Source organism: Cydia strobilella, chromosome Z (genome assembly GCF_947568885.1).
Source record: "Cydia strobilella chromosome Z, ilCydStro3.1, whole genome shotgun sequence".
In the NCBI taxonomy this organism is placed as follows: Eukaryota; Metazoa; Arthropoda; class Insecta; order Lepidoptera; family Tortricidae; genus Cydia; species Cydia strobilella.
The window spans coordinates 44,998,995-45,020,162 of NC_086068.1; the positions used below are offsets into that span (position 1 = coordinate 44,998,995).

Genomic DNA, 21,168 nt, shown 5'->3' on the forward strand with positions numbered 1-21,168 from the left:
ACCACACACGATAGGTTTTAAAAAAAAAAAAATTTTTTCCATACAAAAAAATAATGTTTTACCACTCCCCCGGGGAATTTTTTTTAGGAACTGCGGGTCAAAAAATTTGTTTTGACCTATAGTATGCGTGTGCCAAACGGCTAACCTGTACATCGATTTGCGGTTTTTTAATTCGAATGGGTTAATATAAGATATTAAAGAGGGAATGTTAATTATAATCAATTCGGTTGCTTTTTAGGGTTCCGTACCCAAAGGGTAAAAACGGGACCCTATTACTAAGACTCCGCTGTCCGTCTGTCCGTCTGTCTGTCACCAGGCTGTATCTCATGAACCGTGATAGCTAGACAGTTTAAATTTTCACAGATGATGTATTTCTGTTGCCGCTATAACAACAAATACTAAAAACAGAATAATATAAATATTTAAATGGGGCTCCCATACAACAAACGTGATTTTTTTGCTGTTTTTTTTTCGTAATGGTACGGAACCCTTCGTGCGCGAGTCCGACTCGCACTTGGCCGGTTTTTTTCAGTTTTTCGTAAATAATTTATAAAGTATGAAAAAGTATGTTTATTTAAAAAGAAATCTGATACATAAATAATTTACAGACAATTTCCTACAAGAAACAAGTGGTACATTTTTCGCTAGCATCAATATTTTAAAAAGATATTCAAGCTGGAAAGTTAATTATTATAAATTTTAATCTTTTTTTCGTTTTTCGTAAATAACTCTTAAACGGTGGCCCATGGCAAAAAATGTTGTTACATAAATAATCTACATAAAATTTCCTATAAGAAAGATTTCATACACTTTTTCGCTAGGATCAATATTTAAAAAGATATTAAACGAGAAAATTAATTAAAATCAATTCTATGGTGTTTTTTTTTTGTATCTTCGTAAATAACTCGTAAACGGTGGCCAATAGCAAAAAATATTGTTGAACGTAAATAATCTACACAAAATTTACTACAAAAAAGACTGTGCAGCCTTTTTGGCTAGGATTAACCCTTAAATGCATGATTTTTTGTATAACTTTTTAATAAATTGAAATAGATGTGTCATGTTGTATAGATTGAGGGAATAATATTTTGGATAGCTGCATATTGAGCCACGGACCATCAAATATACGATGCATATATACATCATTATGCATTTAAGGGTTAACATTTAAAAAGATATTAAAGAGGGAATGTTAATTTTAATCAATTGTAAGGTTCCTTTTTTTTCGTAATTCATTGGTAAGGTATGACCTATAGCAAAAAGAAATCTGATACACAAATAATTTACATATAATTTCCTACAAGAAACATGTGGTACACTTTTCGCCAGCATTAATATTTTAAAAAGATATTAAAGCGGGAAAGTTAATTATTAAGTTATTTAATTTTAAAGTCCTTTTTTAGTTTTTCGTAAATAACGGTGGCCCATAGCAGAAAAGTTTCTGGTAAATAACTAATCTACATAAAATTTTCTACAATTAACATTCCGAAAACTTTTCTCTAGAATAAATTTTTAAAACGAAATTAAAGGAATAAAGTTAATTACAATCAATTCAGAGGTCACTTTTTTAGAGTTTTTCGTAAATACCTCGTAAACGGTGGTCCATTGCAAAAAAATATACAAAAATAATTTACAAAATTTGCTACAATAAAGGTATTTTACACTTTTTAGCTACGATCAATCATAATCAATTCTCAGGTCCCTTTTTAGATTTTCGTAAATAATTTGTGAAGTATGACCAATAGCAAAAAAAATTCTTAAACATAAATAATTGGCATACAATTTGCTACAAGAAACATGTGGAACACTTTTCCCTAAGATCAATATTTATAAAACAATTAAAGTGGGAAAGTTAAATAATGTGTAGAATTGATTATAAATTAATTTCCCCTTTTAATACCTCATTAAATATTGATCCTAGCGAAAGTGTAATAAACCTTTTTTGTAGAACATGTTATGTAAATTATTTATGTATAACATTTTTTTTGCATTGGACCACCGTTTACGAGATAAAGGCTGTCCCGGAAGTAAAGAGACAACTTTCAAAGTCTTACTGGCTGAAAGTATTATTAAAAGAAAATAAAAGCTTTGATGTCGTTGCATCTACGATTTCGTTATCTGTCATTTAAAGTGGGAATTTCGTTACTGCATATTAGTGTTTCCAAATGAATGATCAGAATATGAAGCACTTGCTAATAGGATTATTTCCAATTGCCTTTTTTTTACGAGTCTCATACTTAAAAGGATATAGTAAAACACTTTCTTCAAGTAAAAGCTAGACAAACTGTATATATACAATAATAAGACTTTATGAAGAAACGGCGCGAGAAATACTTTGTATGGCAAAAGGAGTGGCTGCAAAATCGGGAACAGCCGTAGTATGACAGGCCGCGAAAAATCTAAGAAAAAAAAAATCTGTTGTCGTAGGAGCAAATTCGGTATGAATCTAATAACTTAATTAACTTTGTGACTACTTTCAACCAAAATAATTACTTTTAATGTTTACCTTAAATTTCGTATTTTTAAAATAAATTTGTTTTTTACTTCCGGGACGCCCCATTATTTACGAAAAACTTAAAAAAGTGACCTGTGAATTGATTGTAATTAACTATATTCCTTTAATTTCGTTTTAAATATTGATCCTAGAGAAAAGTTTTCGAAATGTTTTTTGTAGGAAATTTTATGTAGATTATTTATTTACCAGAACCTTTTCTGCTATGGGCCACCGTTTACGAGCTATTTACGAAAAACTAAAAAAGGACTTAAAAATTGATAATAATTAACAATCCCGCTTTGATATCTTTTTAAAATATTGATCCTAGCTAAAAGTGTTTCACATGTTCCTTGTAGAAAGTTTTGTGTAAATTATTTGTGTATAAGATTTTTGTTGCTATAGCTCATACTTTACAAATTATTTACGAAAAACTGAAAAAAAGGAACCTAAGAATTAATTATAATTAACATCCCCTCTTTAATATATTTTTAAATATTAATCCTTGCAAAAAGTATGCAGTCTTTTTTGTACTAAATTCTGTGTAGATTATTTACGTCCAACAACATTTTTTGCTATTGGCCATCGTTTACGAGTTTTTTAACGAAAAAAAAAATAGAATTGATTTTAATTAACTTTCTCGTTTAATTTTTTTTTTTAATATTGAGCCTAGCGAAAAAGTGTATAAAATCTTTCTTGTAGGCAAGTTTATGTAAATTATTCATGTAAAAGGACATGTTTTGTTATGGGCCACCGTTTACGAGTTATTTACGAAAAACTTAAAAAAATCGGCCAAGTGCGAGTCGGACTCGCGCACCGAGGGTTCCGTAGTTTTCAGTATTTGTTGTTATAGCGGCAACAGAAATACATCATCTGTGAAATTTTCAACTGTCTAGCTATCACGGTTCATGAGCTACAGCCTGGTGACAGACAGACGGACAGACGGACAGCGGAGTTTTAGTAATAGGGTCCCGTTTTATCCTTTGGGTACGGAACCCTAAAACGGGACCTTTACACCTCCCTCTACCCGCTAGCTTCACCCCCATAAATCGGTACTTTTAGTATGTTGTTTCAGGCACCTTTATCTACAACTATCTACAACAAAGAAAACGCAAAAAAGTTTTTGGCAAAGCTTTTATCGCTGACGGTACTTTTCTTTCCACAGGCAACTAATACTCATTGAGACAATTCTAAAAGCCCCAAACACAATTAGGTTGCATTGTTTTATCACAGAGTTCCTATGGCCACCTCCTGTATCCATCATCAGATCAGCTCGATGGTACCATAATATTGCATTGTCACCCAACTTACATATGTGTGCAAATTATAAGCTTCATCGGAAACCGGAAAGTGGGTCAAATTTAACTTTGACCCGTACAAACATAGTTACATAACTAAATACATATTTAATTACGTAGGTACATTGCAAGTTAAATAAAAGCTTGTAAAAATCACTAAATGTAGTGTAAAGAATCACACACCAGTGACAACGACAACTCCCTTCTTAAGTGCGGGCTGCGGGTCACGCGGTCGGGTCGGGACGCTAATCTGCACTTAACTGCTAAAGGAAGACGGTACATTATTGCGTAACCGCGGGATGGATTTATCTTCGCTTCCAAAATTTCGGTGTTCTGGATGATACATCTATTGGATATTTTGGATTTAAGTGTATACGTGACTACTTAGTATATATTTAAAAAGAAATCAGGCTGAGAAATTTTCCACTCTCAGTTTTTAATCGTTCTAAAATACATAAAAAAAATTTGGATTTTCTTATCCACTACGCCAAATTATATTCTAAGATCATATAAGAAGAAAAAAATGACAGAGCAATTTTCCAATGGAAATGAGAGTCAAAAAAGGTAATTATCATATAAAAAAATATTCTCATGTTTGACAAAAGTTTTAGATTTTTTCTAGTATCATCACATAACTTATTTGGTAAAATAATTTTGGACGGAGGAATTACTCGGTTCAATATATAAACAGATTTGTATTTTTACGAAGAAATACCTAACTTAGGAGTGTTTTTTTTTTATATTTATATGTTAGTTACGGCTCATACTATACAATAACCAAGCAAAATTTCATCGACTGAGGAATTAATGCATGGGTCTCCATACAACAACTTGCTTCATTTCCTACACTACAATGGTTTCTCGGGTAATTGCGACAGTTACTAAATTATTATATTTATTATTCTACGAAAAATGAATATGTGTATATATGCTCTGCTTACTGACTACTCTTGCAAACGACTGTTATGCGTAATGAGATTCTGCCAATCGTTACTCTGCCAAAGCACCCGTCTGCGAATCGAAAAACGGGGTATTTTTTCTCGGAAAGTCAATAGGGCACCAATCCGCAAACGGACATACCTGTCAATTGTAACATTCTATGAACTTTTTCTTCCGTGAAAAATTCACTAGAAGCAGGCACACCCGACAAGTCCAAGTACTGGGAGGGTTCGGAGCTGAGGATACGTTTGTTTAACCTGTGAAAGGGAGAAATATGAGTTACTTATTGAAACTTATGCCGGCCAGTTTTTTAAAGGAACAAATTAGCAGCTAGCCGTTACCCGTAGCATCAGATACTAATTTCTGGTGACTTACATCCGCCAAAACCGAGCACGACGTAGTTTTGGAAACAATAATAAGTCTGTTTATGATCTCCCCTGGGCATGATATGCGACTGCTTCATAAGGAAGTCAACCGCATCGTCCATATCGGAGAGCTCGCCCCTAAACACGGCGCGCTGGAAGCGGCCTGTGTGCCGCGACAGGGCGGACACCAGCGCCTCCTCCAGCAGCTCCACGGAGGCAGTCTGTTTATGATCTCACCTGGGCATGATATGCGACTGCTTCATAATTAAGTCAACGGCAACGTCCATATCGGAGAGCTCGCCCCTAAACACGGCGCGCTGGAAGCGACCTGTGTGTCGCGACAGCGCGGACACCAGCGCCTCCTCCAGCAGCTCCACGGAGGCAGTCTGTTTATGATCTCACCTGGGCATGATATGCGACTGCTTCATAAGGAAGTCAACGGCATCGTCCATATCGGAGAGCTCGCCCATAAACACGGCGCGCTGGAAGCAGCCTGTGTGACGCGACAGCGCGGACACCAGCGCCTCCTCCAGCAGCTCCACGGAGGCAGTCTGTTTATGATCTCACCTGGGCATGATATGCGACTGCTTCAGAAGGAAGTCAACGGCATCGTCCATATCGGAGAGCTCGCCCCTAAACACGGCGCGCTGGAAGCAGCCTGTGTGCCGCGACAGCGCGGACACCAGCGCCTCCTCCAGCAGCTCCACGGAGGCAGTCTGTTTATGATCTCACCTGGGCATGATATGCGACTGCTTCATAAGGAAGTCAACGGCATCGTCCATATCGGAGGGCTCGCCCCTAAACACGGCGCGCTGGAAGTGGCCTGTGTGCCGCGACAGCGCGGACACCAGCGCCTCCTACAGCAGCTCCACGGAGGCAGTCTGTTTATGATCTCACCTGGGCATGATATGCGACTGCTTTATAAGGAAGTCAACGGCATCTTCCATATCGGAGAGCTAGCCCCTAAACACGGCGCGCTGGAAGCGGCCTGTGTGCCGCGACAGCGCGGACACCAGCGCCTCCTCCAGCAGCTCCACGGAGGCAGTCTGTTTATGATCTCACCTGGGCATGATATGCGACTGCTTCATAAGGAAGTCAACGGCATCGTCCATATCGGAGAGCTCGCCCCTAAACACGGCGCGCTGGAAGCGGCCTGTGTGCCGCGACAGCGCGGACACCAGCGCCTCCTCCAGCAGCTCCACGGAGGCCGTCACGGGCGTCGGCCCGTCGTCCCACAGCGGCACGCCGTTTATCAACACCTACAAATTTTGCAGGAATCAAAAGTCTTTCAACCATTTTGCAATCGTTGATGATGTCGAGCTTTATACATCAATGCATTTGCTATAAAAAAATGCACGGTGTCTACCACTTATTTCAGGCGGTTGGTAGAGAAGTTGCTCAGTCATTTTCTAGTAGAAAGTGACCAGTGTCGGGCATTTAAGAATAAAATCATTATTTGAATAAGAATTCGTCGGAATAAAATCGAGTTGATTTTATTCCCGTCATAATTATCCCGCATTTTGGCCGGGACTAATTCGTATGTGACAAAATTGAATGGGAATAACTTATTCTTATTCAAATAAATGTAATCATGATTTTTTTATTCCAAATAATATTCCTGGAATAAAAATGTGGTCTGGGTCTGGGTACCGTATAGGCGTTACGTATAGATAGAGGTAAATAATTGTAGTTTCTTTCTTGTCTAATTTATACCTATTTGTATACAATATAATCTTACAAATTGACTGTCACATAGTCTTGGTACCCGTATTGCTTTTAATGTGATAACTAAATCATCAGCTACAATTCAGCTGATCTGATCGAATGGTTGGTAGCGAAACTCTTCAAATGGCTGATTGTACCTAAACTAAAGTAACAAATAAAAATACATGTTACTAAAGGTATGATGAGTAATGGCTCGATGTGGTGTATTCCTATTTCTCCCCGCCGGGCGCATTTGTGAATAGGCGCTTCATATAAATCACTCCCATATATCCCCGCCTCATGTATCGCGGCGGCCACGTGGGGTAGGAACAAATGGGGAATACACTCTTGATTTTATTGTTTTAGAATTATGTTTAGTAGTTTTACTGTCCGAATTACTAACGATACTTATGGTGTTTTTTTTAGTTCTTTTGATATTTAAAATTTTCATTTATTATCAGACGGAAAGATAACATAGGAACAGTATTCAAATCGTTCGACACCCGGGTGCCGCAGTGCTAACAAAGAATTCACCAGCCACGACTTAATCCTATTGTTATTGCCAAATTGCCAATGAGTAAACAATGACGGTCACACGTGGAAATTAACACGTCAAATAATACAATGCAGCAGTATATTGTTGTTTTCGTTGTAAGTAATGAAAAATGAAAATGAAAAATTGTTTATTTCGTTTAAGAATTACTTTTACAGGTAAGTGATGGTGCCTCTTTTTAAGTAAGAAAATACCTGTGTTAAGAGGCACCGCTCTTCCTTAAAATTGGTAATAAATGGTTTTAAAATATAAATATAAATTTAAAGAAATAAAAATGAACACAATATCAGAGAATAACAAAAGTAATTACTTATAGCTTAATTTAACCTAATGAGAAGAGGGACTTGCAAGTCCATATGAGTGTGCGTGCGTGCGTGGGTGCGTGCGTGCGTGCGTGCGTGCGTGCGTACGTGCGTGTGTGTGCGCGCGCGTGTGTGTGTGTGTGTGTGTGTGTGTGTGTGTGTGTGCGCGCGCGCGTGTGAGTGTAATGTGTGTGTGTGTGTATGTGTTTAGGTTCCTAAAACATTGTGAATTAAGTTTTCTGTATCATAATAACTCTTACATTTAAGCCAGTCTGTTATAATTTTTTTACATTCATAAAATGGTAAGTGATATATATTTAAGTGCTTATGTATTAAGTCAGACAAGGATACTTCTTTATCCATTTGTTAATTGTTTTTCTTTTTGGATTAAGGCCGTTCCGTCGGTTTGCCGCTGTCTCTGTCACATTTCGCAAGAAAGAACGGAAAAGATCATGCGCGCCAAGTGTCGATTTTGATCGAATTTTGTTGATTTTTATTTATTTTAAAAACGTTACCCTACAATATCGAAATTCGAAAGCTATGAAATTATTATTTCAGTTAAGATTGTTTTTTCTTCTTTTTTTATTTATAGTATCACATAATAAATAACCGAGTAAAGTTGGATTAAAAGGCCGAGTTAGAGGTTACTTTGGGAATTAATTGTATCGAGCGAAGTGTCATAATTCGTGTATCGGAAGCTATGATATTAGAGATAATATAGTCAAGAACTACATATATTTTTTCCACGTCTACGAATATCAACGCCTCTTAGGAAAACAGGATCATATAAGGAGATTTTTCGCCTTCTGGCTCAGGGAACCGCCTTAACCATTTTTTACAAACGTGAATTACCTATAGTTGCAAAAAGACTAGTGGCAGAAATGCAATTTACTTTTAATCTAATCAAAGAGGTCAAATGGTCAACTAGCTAATCAAAGAGGTTAATGTTAAAGTCAGAAATGTAAAAGGTGACTTGTTCAGATCCCTGAAGCTGGACTACGATTGCTGTGAAATAACGATTGAAGATTCGTTGCCTTCAACTTTCGATAGGCGCTTACAGCACCGCCATTAATAATTTTATATACCTACCCACCCTTTGCACCATTTCATGTCTACCATGGGGCATTTCACGTCAAGCGGGCAGCAAAAAAATTGTCAGGTTCTGGATTTTGTTCATAGTTGGATTAATTGGACCTATATGTGAACTAAAAAATTTGGCATCATTACTATTTTAATATATTGCTTCGTTAAAAATTTATACGCATTTGAAAAAACTACAAAATTTGAGGAACGGATTTTTTAAAAATTATTATTGCAATTCTTTCAATGGATTTAATTATAACTAAATAGTGATTATTTGAGAATATTAGTTGATTTCTTTGAAAATGTATAAAAAAAGTTTTTTTTTATCTTTTTTTCATATAACAAACCGGAAGTTAGTATTAAATATCTTTTTTTTTTCCAACTTCGCATTTTTTTACATAGAACTACCGCTCAGTGCGGAGCGTCGCGCAGTACTTTCGAATTACTTCATGAATCTTTAAAACCAATCGAGATGCCATTTTGATGGTACTGTGACATCCGAAAACAAAAAGTCGTAATTACCTGCAAACTTCCTATTATGATATGACTACATATATTCACCTTTCGCTGAATACTGCACAAATAAATTGTTCAGCACGATACGGCAAATTTAATTTAATGAACAATATTTTGTTACGTGGGAATACGAGTCACATGAACGTCGTCAGTCGAGTATGTAATGTAGTTTATAAAACAACTGATCATAGTCTGCTCACAAAATACACATATTTTCCAAAATGGCTATCACGTATGGACAGACAGACGGAAGACCGGACGGACAGACGGACTAAACAAAACTGTAAGGATTCTGTATTTGCCATTTTGGCTACTGAAGGCCGAATGCCCGGAGCGTATGACAGGTACACGCTACCCGCAACGTCTCCAAGTATCTTCATGGCGGACGGTTTGGCCGAAGTAAGAAGTTAAATTTTGTAACCACAGTAAATTCACTGCCATCTATCGACACACTTTAAAACTAAATATGTAGATTTATAAAAGTACGATAAAATGTATTTAAATATAGTTAAATGATTTTTTTTACTTGCATTAATTATTTTTGTATGATTTTGACCCATTTCTTTTACTAATATGCGTTAAAATTGTTAAATAACAAACGAAACTGTCAACGCCCTCTATACGAGAGTAGGCCAAAAGTGGCGCCATCTGGTCGAGAATCAAATTTCGTGATTTTCGAGGCACCGTTTTTTCCTTGGACTGTATCCATCTATTACGGAGTTATATCTATCTTTACGAATACCTACTTACCTAATCTAGATAGTAATAAGTCTCTCAATTCTATGATATAATAATTAAACTAATTAAGGTGACATCTACCGAAACTCTTGTGTACTTTCAGAAGTACTCTATGAGCTTAGTTTAGCTATGTCATTATATGTAATAGTTCATAACCAATCCGTAGTGTCATAGTGTGGCACTGCATGCACTTAGCTATATAAGCTTCTACACGTATGTAGATACGATCACTTTTTCCAACCAGCATTCTGTTAACATTAAGCCGGGCCGGGGTTTAAACCCGCGACCTCCGGATTGAAAGTCGCACGCTCTTACCGCTAGGCCACCAGCGCTTGTGTTTGAAGTAAGGTTTTGAAAAGTTTACGACAAGAAACAGTGCCAATATAGAGGGCGCTATTTGGCTGGTTTACGTGAACCTGGTTCAAATCTGTACTTCGAAAACTTTTTGGTTTTTTAATTGTTGTTTTTGTATTAGCATTTCGATCACTGCTACCACACAAAATTTCACGATTCTAGGACTTCAGGAACCAATGTTTTCAGGTTTAGAGGTATTTTTAGGTACCCCCATTTTAAGGGGTTGCAGACCATCCCTACATGCCAAATTTCAGCCTTCTAAGACTTCAGCGACAAGGCAGCGATAAGACAACGTTCAAGGAGAGGTTAAAGAAGCTATGGTTATTCTGATTGATTAATGTGCCTATATTTGTATTGTATGTTGCTTTATATTTTTCTACTTCTTTCCAATTTTTAGTGTATTTTCCCCATTCCTTTTTGTGTAATATATTATATGTTTATCCTATTAATTTTGTATGTATTTATATCCTTTATCTTTCTGGTACCTTGTTGTACATTTTGCTACATTTGTCACCCTCTTTTCACTTTCTCCTCTCATCTACTCAAAGGTTAACTGGAAGAGATCCCTCAAAGGGATAAGTTCGCCTTTGTACATCTTATTATTTGTACCATGTAATTTTTAATGTGTATATTTGTACAATAACTAGTTTACTACTACTACTTCAGGAAGTAGTCTGTATTTTCTATGACGCGAAGTTCATGTGTTTCGGACAGTGAAAATTAAGGTACTATAAAATTTTAAGTATTATTATTACTTATCAAAAACACCAAGTTTTATTAAGCTACCTATTGGTAGCTTAATAAAACTTGGTGTTTTTGATAAGTCTACTGAGTACATGGTATACAAAAAATTACAGCTCTCTAGCATTGTCCAAGACGAAGCTACGAGGAGTCGAAAATACGGCAAAACGTGCCGAGAAAAGATATGCACTGCCTTTTGCCCTTTGTCTCGTCTTGGCGGGGGCACGGCCGTGCCCCCAGATGCTGCTACGGTAAGCAACACATCATCAGCGATCAACTTTTTTGACTTAGACAATAGCCGAGGGCTTTTGTCTACTGCAATAATCGAAGTGTGTAATCCTAAAACAAATCAAAAGGAAAGAGTACGAGCTTTCTTAGATAACGGAAGTGAGCTCTCATTTATCAAAGAATCGTTAAAAGAAAGATTGTCATTACAATCGAATCCTATCGATTGCATACATCTGATAGGAGCCGGTAATAAATGTGTAGACAACATTGTCAAAAGATGTACTACGCAAATTAATTCACTAAATAATCCATATAAAGTTGCCTTATCGTGCTTTGTGCTAAAGGAGCTAACAGGCAACATACGTGAACGTCCAGTAGATGTCCAAAGTATACGGATACCTAAACATATCCGGCTAGCGGATCCCGATTTTAACCAACCAGGCGAGGTCGAGATTTTGATCGGCGCGAACATATTCTGGGACATCCTAGGTACTGAAAAATGCTCTCTGGGTCCCTCTATGCCTACACTACGAAATTCTAAATTGGGTTGGTTAATATGCGGACGAATAAATACTAATACTAACAACCAAAATAACAAAAATCAAAATACTAAAAATCAAAATACTAACGATCAAAATAACAAAAATCAAAACAAAATTAATTGTAATCATGCAATTATCACTAAATCACAACAAAATATTGAAAATATGCTAACTAAATTCTGGGAGACCGAAGAGGTTCCCAACAAAAATATTTTAAATCAAAATGAGCAGGAATGTGGAGATCATTTCCTAACTAACACTATACGACTAGAAAGCGGTAGATTTTGCGTTAAATTGCCGTTAACTGAATCACCTGAATATCTTGGGGATTCCTACAACTTAGCTAAAAGAAGATTTTGAAATTTGGAACGAAAATTCAAGCGAAATCCGACCTTGAAATCCGAATACACTACATTCATAAATGAATATGCAGAGCTAGGCCATCTGTCTGAGTCTAGCTTGCTCAAACCAAATCCTATTTTTTGTGCCATCATGCTGTTTTTAAAAATAGTGAATCTACATCTCCTCGCGTCGTGTCGTGTACGACGCGTCAGCTGCTTCCTCCTCTGGCAAATCACTCAATGACATTCTTTTGGTGGGGCCTAATGTCCAGGACTCTCTCTTCTCCATTCTAGTTAGAGCGCGACAATACCGGTACATTCTCTCTGGTGATATCGAGAAAATGTACCACGACGATGACCGAAATCTGCAATTGATAGTATGGAGAGAAGATGAGTCCAGCCCCCTTAAAACGCTGCGATTGAATACCACTGGAGCTAATACTGAACACGAACTAAAATATATACAAAAATCTGTTTCTGAGGCACTAAAGACAGGATGTTTTAATTTAAGAAAATACAAAAGTAACTTATCGTCTTTGTTTGAAGATTCTAACATAAATACACAAGAAAATTTAATCATTAGTGAATCAGCTAGCACTCTCGGGTTAGGATGGAGCCCAGTTAATGATAAGTTAAGCTTTCCTGTGAAAGATCCTATTCCGAGTGAAGTCATAACTAAAAGATACATTATGTCAAACTCATTTAAAAATGTTGACCCACTAGGTTGTTTAAGTCTATGCGTAATTAAACCAAAGATGCTTCTACAAAAATTATGGGAGCTCAAAATAGATTGGGACTTACCTGTTCCTGATTTTATTAAAAAAGAGTGGGAGAAATTTGTCGAAAACTTACCATTCATACAAAATCTCAAAATAGATAGGCGAGTTTTATGTGATTCAACAAAATTGATTGAAATGCACGTTTTCAGTGACGCATCACAGTCGGCCCTTGGTGCCTGTATTTATATGAAGTCTGTGTCTGAAAACGGTGACGTCACTGTACGGCTGCTATGCTAGGCAGGAGCTTGGTGCTGCGCTGCTGGCTGCCAGGCTCAGCAGGGAAGTCCTAGACTCTCTAAGATACAAACCGGATCGTGTCGTGCATTGGTGCGACTCAAGTATCGTGTTGTGCTGGTTGCACAATAAATCTGCTAAACTAAAGGTATTTGTAGCTAATCGCATAAATGAAATTTTTGAAATGACTAAAGTATCAACGTGGAGGTATGTGCCTACCTCTGCAAATCCAGCTGACTTAATTTCGCGGGGAGTGGATGCCTGCCAGCTTCCAAAGCTGAATCTGTGGTGGTTTGGCCCCACATTTTTAACTGAAGATGAATCCAAATGGCCAATTTTAAATAATCTTAAAATTTATGACTTGCCAGAAACTAAATGTAATGTTGTAAATTTAGAAACTCCCATCGTAGACTACGAAAATATTCTACACTAAATAAATTGCAAAGAACGTTTGCATATGTCAAGAGAATGATATTTAATCTAAAAAATCCTAAAAATAAGCGAGTAGGTGTTTTAACTGTTGACGAGTTGAAAGAATCGTTTAACTTTCTCTGTTTAGTCGCTCAAAAACAATCATTCCAAGATGAGTACGAGATGCTTACTAAGTCTAAACCGTTGAGCTCTAAATCTAAAATACTAAAGCTTTCACCTTTTCTAGATAACGATAAGGTGATTAGGGTTGGCGGTCTAATCGATGCATCTGATTATCCGTATGAAAAGAAGCACCAAATTTTGCTTCACGCGTCTCATCGTTTATCGAAACTTATATTTGCTAATGTGCACATAAAAAATATGCACGCGCCTCCTCAATTATTGCTGTCCCTTGTTAAGGAAACTATATGGCCGATAAATGGAAGACGCCTTGCTCAGCGCACAGTAAACAATTGCATGCGATGCAGGCGTGCTCGCGGTCAGACTCAAAAATGGGTAATCTCCCAGCTCAGAGAATGCGGACTTTCCGTTTATATCAGTATAGGTAGGTTTAGATTTTGCGGGACCTTTTTACATTTTAAGTAGAAAGGGTAGAGGTGCTAAATTAATAAAATGCTATTTATGTCTGTTTGTGTGTTTACGCTATAAATGTTTACACTTAGAAGCGGTTAGTGATCTAAGAAAAAATGCTTTCATAATGGCTCTTAGGAGGTTCATTGCGCGAAGAGGCAAGCCTGCGGAAATATTCTGTGACAATGGTCGAAACTTTGTCTCCGCGGCTAAAGAAATAGGTCAATTTATAAAAGCTAATCAGGAACCTTTGTCTGATTTTGCAAATCAAGAATACATAAAGTTTATATTCACTCCAACTTACGCACCTCACTTCGGCGGTATCTGGGAGGCCGGAGTAAAATCCGCAAAGCACCATATAAAACGTGTAATAGGCAATAGTCATTTGACATTTGAGGAGATAGGAACTTTATTTGCGCAAGCGGAAGCTATTCTTAACAGTCGTCCCTTGTGCCCCATGTCTACGTCCCCTGACGACCTCCTTTCCCTCTCTCCAGGGCACTTCTTAATCGGAAGACCACTGACTGCACTGCCGTCGGCTGCACTGGAAAACCGCCAGGAGATGTCTCTTCAACGTTATGCTAGGATAGAAAAGATACGCCAGCATTTTTTGGAATAGATGGCAGCGAGAATATATATGCGAATTACAAGAGAGAACCAAATGGAGAACAAACACTGCCAAACTCAATGTGGGTGACTTGGTTCTGCTCCATGAAGATCACGTGCCGCCGCTATGCTGGCGCCTTAGAAGAGTTGCGCGCTTGTTCCCAGGACCCGAGAGGTTTGCCAGGGTTGCAGACGTAACCACCACAAAAGGATGCGTACGACGACCACTCGTTCGTTCTGCCCTCTACCATCACCGGAGGACTTGATGTTTTGAAAGGCTGTTCCTTTCAACGAGGCGGGAAGATGTTCAGATCCCTGAAGCTGGACTACGATTGCTGTGAAATAGCGATTGAAGATTCGTTGCCTTCAACTTTCGATAGCCGCTTACAGCACCGCCATTAATAATTTTATATACCTACCCACCCTTTGCACCATTTCATGTCTACCATGTAAGACGTTCATCGTCAATTAAATAGTTTAAAAATATAATTGTGGGTTTTAATAAGTATATTAAGGCCCCGTAATGTACACTACGATACATGACTGAACTTATCGATAGCTGAAAAAGTCGATAAAATTCAACGTTCCAACTCTATTAGGGATTGATTTTTGCCATGAGCAATTCCGCCCTCTGGTCATTATATAGTTCCCTTGTTCACTTTATAGCTTTATCACACAGCTACAAAGTAAGAATTATGAAGTTTCTATAAAGTCTCTGATAGGTATTTAAAATTTGCATTTGTTTAGAGACGGAAAGATAGGTAACAAAAAACAATATCAAAATCGTTTGAAACACCGCCTGCCGCACGCACGTGTTTATTAGCAAGTGCTAACAAAGAATTTTAACAGCTACGACTTAAACCTATTGTTATTGCCAATGAGCAATGGCGGTCTTAAGTGCAAACACGCCAAATAATACTATACAATTCATGCTGCGACTTTCTACACATCTATACTCGCCCTCAACCAAAATGACGACTAGGGCAATTAAACCCTTGAGCTCGCGTTATCAGTTTCCCATTGTATTGCACGGAGCGAACGGAGACCATTAGTGCAGTTAGTAAACCCACATAAAGGAATGTCGATATTGTCGATAAGTTGAGTGAGTGAATAGGTACATTTCTTATGCATGAATTCAATATTATTATAATAAAAGTGGAAATACGGTGTAACATTATAATCGACGTTTAAAACAGTTCGTAATCGACACATTGCCATCACTACGACCGCCGAGCTTTATTACCCCTGCCTCGAGTTTTATGGCCTCAGTCGTCATTTTGGTTCTGGGCGAGTATAGCGATAAGCGCCGCAGGTTCTTTTTTACCTGTCATTTACTATCTCTTTCACTGTCCGTAGGTGTGACAGAGTTAGCTTATGTAAGACCTTAAGGCTTAAGGTTGATAGAAGTAATAAACAAAATAAATAATACGCAAAGGATAATACATTGAACCAGAGACGGGCATTAATCGATTAATCTTTTAGTTAACTAATCAATCGATTAAAAATATCAATCGTAATTTTTTAATCGCGATTAATTTAGTTGCGATTAAATTAGTTGTGAGAATGTTCGACTAACAACTAAATTAGTTTTAGTTTCAATCGACTAATTTTCACGATTAAATCTATATTAAAACTACGTTTTTGCATTTTTTATCTTGCAATATGTAACTACAAGTAAGTACGTATGTTTGTAACATACGGAGGTACTCGTATGTTGTAACTATGTTAGTTTGGGTAGAATTTTGCGACTTATTTTGAAGCAGATATCTTCATCCGATTGAGCTAAAATTATGTATACACGTTTAATTTGAAATGCTTGAATGAAAATGCAAATAATGCCATATTATTATTATAACGATATATTGGTAATAACGACAAATAGCGAAAAACTGCCTTGTTTACAAATCGCAAACAATAAAGTAGGTTGGTGCATTATTAATACTTTGAATTATACGATACTGAGTAAATCTTAGACATAGAAACTATCAATATTTTGCTGTCTCAGACAATAGTAAAACTCATTTTAGTGTCACGCGGTGACAAAACAATGGGATAATCCTACTTACCTGGAAGTTGTTTGTTGCATTTTGGTGCAAGTGCCGACGCATCTTCTAAAAATAACACGTTCTATTGAATGACACATCTGCATGTTGTTTATTATCTACGCGGTCTATTTTGTTTTCAACGTGTGGTCATTAAAAATATTTAAACCTCTTTGTAAAGAACTCTCAGCGTTAACCATTGTACATTTTCCTTGCGTCATTCTACATTCAAATATATCAATCAACATACATATTTTATTTATTACCGCTATTGCCAATATATTGGACCGGTAGCGAATTGGTCGATCAGCCGCTATTCGATGTAAGGCTCATACTTCATAAATTTCTTGTGTATAAAACTAGTATTCATAAACTTGTGTATAAAACTGTTTTAAAATGAGTTCCATCAGTGACGATGAGGATTCTAGTGGGAAGAGCTCTTCAAATTCCTCAGATCAATTTAGTGTTTCTGAAGAAAGAAATAAGTCAGCATTGACCATATTAGACGGCAATTTTTTTAATAAGGAGTCGGAGAAATCAAGTGGAAAAAGCACTATCGTAACTGGTACATGTGATAAGTGTTTGCCGAAAGTGGTGAAAATAAACGGCCTTGCAAATACGACTTCAAACTTTTTAAGTCATTTAAAAAGAAAACACGGAGAAGATGCTGTTGCAGAGTACCGACAACATTCCGCAGATCAGATTCAAGAAGCACAAGGACTAGAAATCAAACAGGATTTGAAAACGATGTGAGAAATTTTTTTGTACATTCAATGATACCACTAAACGTAGTAGAAGATCCTTTTTTTGCTACTATGCTAAACAATTTGGAAATAAAAAAACACGGATTAAATTTAATAAGCCGAAGAACGCTATGCCGTAAAATTACCGAATCTCATTTAAAGGAAAAATCACACAACAAATTGCAACTAGAAGACACTGAACATGTGTGCACTGTTGTAGACATTTGGTCATGCCGGAAAAGAAGTTTTTTTGGGATGATTGTACACTGGCTAGACTCGGACCTGAACAGACAGTCGAAAACCCTTGCATGTCGAAGATTTCCAGGTGTACATAACTTCGAGCGTATTGCAATGTTATTAGAAGAACTGCATACCGACTTTGGTTTAACCCCAGACAAAATTGTTGCGACTGTGACCGTTTTTAATGTTTTATCTTATCACATATAAACATCTTACTGTATAAACAGCGTTGATTTTTTTGATACTTTTTGCTTTGAATGTTTCATATACCTACAAAGTTTGATTTATTATAACTGTGTTTTTTAATGTTTTATCTTATCACATATGAACATGTTATTGTATAAACAACGTTGATTTGTTGATAATTTTTGCTTTTAGTTATTATTTTTACGATTGCAAGAGTAACCTCATATAGTTTAACTAAATACATATCATGGTTGCTTTTATATTTAATATCCAAAGTTTGATTTATATAATTGTGTTTTTTTAAGTGTTATTTTACTAATGCACAAAGTACCCAGTTCTTATTTACCCTTAGATAAGAGAAATTTAATCCAATTTCAGAGAGATGCACTACTTTAGTAGCAAAATAATAGTGAGAACAGATCTCACTCCTTAAAAACGGTCAAAATATCGTAAGTAATACATGACTATTTTATTTTTAAACATCCGTTAGGATGTCCTAATCAGTCTGTCAACATAGCCATACCGAGGTATTCTATTCAATTTGCTTCTAACATTAGTCGCGAGAAAATAGTCTAACTAATTAGTCGATTACCGAAATAAATCGGCAACTAATTTAGTTGCAACTAAATTAGTTGCACTCTATACAACTAAGATTGATCAATCTTCGTTTTCAATCGTCAGTCGCAGTTAATTCTTGTAATCTTAATCGTTAATCGTTAGTCGATTACATTTTGCCCATCTCTGCATTGAACCATCACAGAATTTCGCTGTTTGCTTTCTATGTAGCTTCATCATCAAATTATCATCAACGTTTCAAAGGCACCAAAAAAATGTTCCTATCTACATATTAACATAAAATCTTTTTACGCTAAAAAAATTTCAAATCTATCCCACCATTGAAAAGAGGGGTGAAATTCATTTTACAAACTATAACCAATTGTACTACAATAGTTAATCCAATTCAAAATAACATTTTAATTGAATAAAACGTTATTTGGGATAATCCTACATCGGGACTAATTAGTACGTTTTTTATTCCTCATTTAAGATAAAAGTTACATGATTTAGTCCCGTTCATTTTATTCGGGACTAACGAGTGCAAGAATTATTTTAATTCAAATCGATTGGAATAAGAATAACATTTGTGTTTTTATTCTTATTCTTATTCAAGTTAATTTTTGCCCAACACTTAGAAACTAACAATTTTGGGGTAAAATGATTTATATATTACGATTTTACTTACTTAACATAATACAAATCTGCTTCATGTAGGCAAGCCTTCCACCAGTATGCAATTTGACCATAATAACTTCTTACCAACGCCTCAGTTAAAAGGTAGATCTACAACTGCCATGTGCAATGGCTTTTAGAAAATTGTACACTTATTCTTACCTGTGGGTACTTATTGGTGCCAATTTTGGATACATATTCTTCAGCTAACTGGCTGCCGAAGTTATACTCGGAATCTTCGGAAATAATGTCGTCTATATTGCTCCCACTTGAGCTCACATATTTCTTTAAGTTCGTCTTTACGTGTTCGATGTTGATTGGTTCGTTTTGAGTCGAGTGGACGAGCTGCAAAATAGAATAATTTTATGTAACACTTATTTTACATAAAAAAGAGTTGGTGATAGATACGTGGGGTGAGACAAGTGAAACTACTGCTTGCTGTTAGCGTACTGACGTGTATTCGTAAGTTAGCGCGGTGGGTGTGTGAGTGGGCACACCACATATGCAACAGTTGGGAAATTGTTTAGTTTTGTCTAGGTATAGGAAAACTAAACCGTTACCTTCCAGACCAGTGCCAACCGAATGCTTGTGCGTAGACGTGCCTACACGGGCTAGTGCGCGTTGTAATATACTGATCCTTATGTGAGACGACACACCGCCCACCGGTTGCCACATGAAGTACGCGTGCACAGCTCCAACATTTGCTAGTCTACGCACACGCATCCGGTGTGCACAGACCATATATTGTGAAGGCCGCGGGCGGCGATTGGGCGGATGCAGCCTTTGCATTTGCACAACTAGTTTTACCTGGGTAAGGAAGTAGAAGGCCTCCTTGTTAGAGTTCTTCTCCTGCGCCACGTAGTTGAAAGCGCAACGCACGGCAGCGGTAAGCGCGGCGTCGACACCCGCCGCGAGCACCAGCCCTACGCGCACCGGCGTCGCGTGCTTCAGTAACGTCTCGCCCAGCTTCAGTGGCGGCGTCGAGGACAACGATGTCGGGTCCACTACTATCACCTACAAACAATCGATAATCACCAGTATTACAATACAATACATTACACTACCGAAGCCGTGCATGTATTTTAGTGCGGCAAAGAATTTCATCCCCAGCCCTCGTAGGTCAGTTTTTTGGATCAATGGTACTTTCGTACATCATAACACAGTTAAGATGCAATGTGTACAATTACAATACAGTGAAATCTCGTTATTCCGGCACTTCGATAGTCTGGTATACCCAGTAATCCGGCACTAAAATTGGGGTACAAATGATATTTACTATGATGTGCGCTTACATTATCACACTTCAATCTCTTTATAAATTGTCAAGTTCCAGATAACAGTAGAATTTTCTTTGAATTTAGTATTTTAGTAATGTGTATTTAGTATTTCTAAGACATACTAATAAAAGCACATCATAATAAAGTGTAGATTTGCTCTAACTTCCAGTAACTTCCTAATCCGAATTTTCTAGCAATCCGGCTCTCTTGTGTCAGCATTAGTGCCGGACTCAAAAAGTCCCTCGCTACGCTCAAGATTCTACCTTAAAATCACTCGCTTCGCTCGTGATTCAATTATAGAATCTTTCGCTTTCTCGGGACTCAAAAACACGAGATGTAAAATAACTTTGCTCTCGTGTTGCACACATAATCTTTCACCTCAGTAGTGAGAACATATTAAAGGTTAAAATGTATTTCGAATTACACAGAATAAACAGAAAAAAAAGTATTATAATATGTACCATACCATACGATACTATACGATACGATACCAGACCATACCACACCATACCATACCATACCACACCATACCATACCATACCAAAACCATACCATACCACACCATACCATACCATACCATACCATACCATACCATACAATACCATACCATACCATACCAGACCATACCATACCA

General features: G+C 37.0%; 1 protein-coding gene across 1 annotated transcript in view; it reads right to left on the reverse strand.

Annotated features, from left to right (window-relative positions):
* The window catches only part of LOC134754807 (UDP-glucose:glycoprotein glucosyltransferase), a 106,708-nt gene that overhangs the window by 54,667 nt on the left and 30,873 nt on the right, over window positions 1-21,168 (reverse strand). The window contains exons 8-11 of the mRNA XM_063691184.1: window positions 20,065-20,271; window positions 19,420-19,602; window positions 6,156-6,352; window positions 4,870-4,985 (exon numbers count right to left, since the gene is read on the reverse strand). Of these exons, the coding sequence (XP_063547254.1) occupies window positions 4,870-4,985; window positions 6,156-6,352; window positions 19,420-19,602; window positions 20,065-20,271 (703 nt within the window). The remainder of the gene's footprint in view (window positions 1-4,869; window positions 4,986-6,155; window positions 6,353-19,419; window positions 19,603-20,064; window positions 20,272-21,168) is intronic.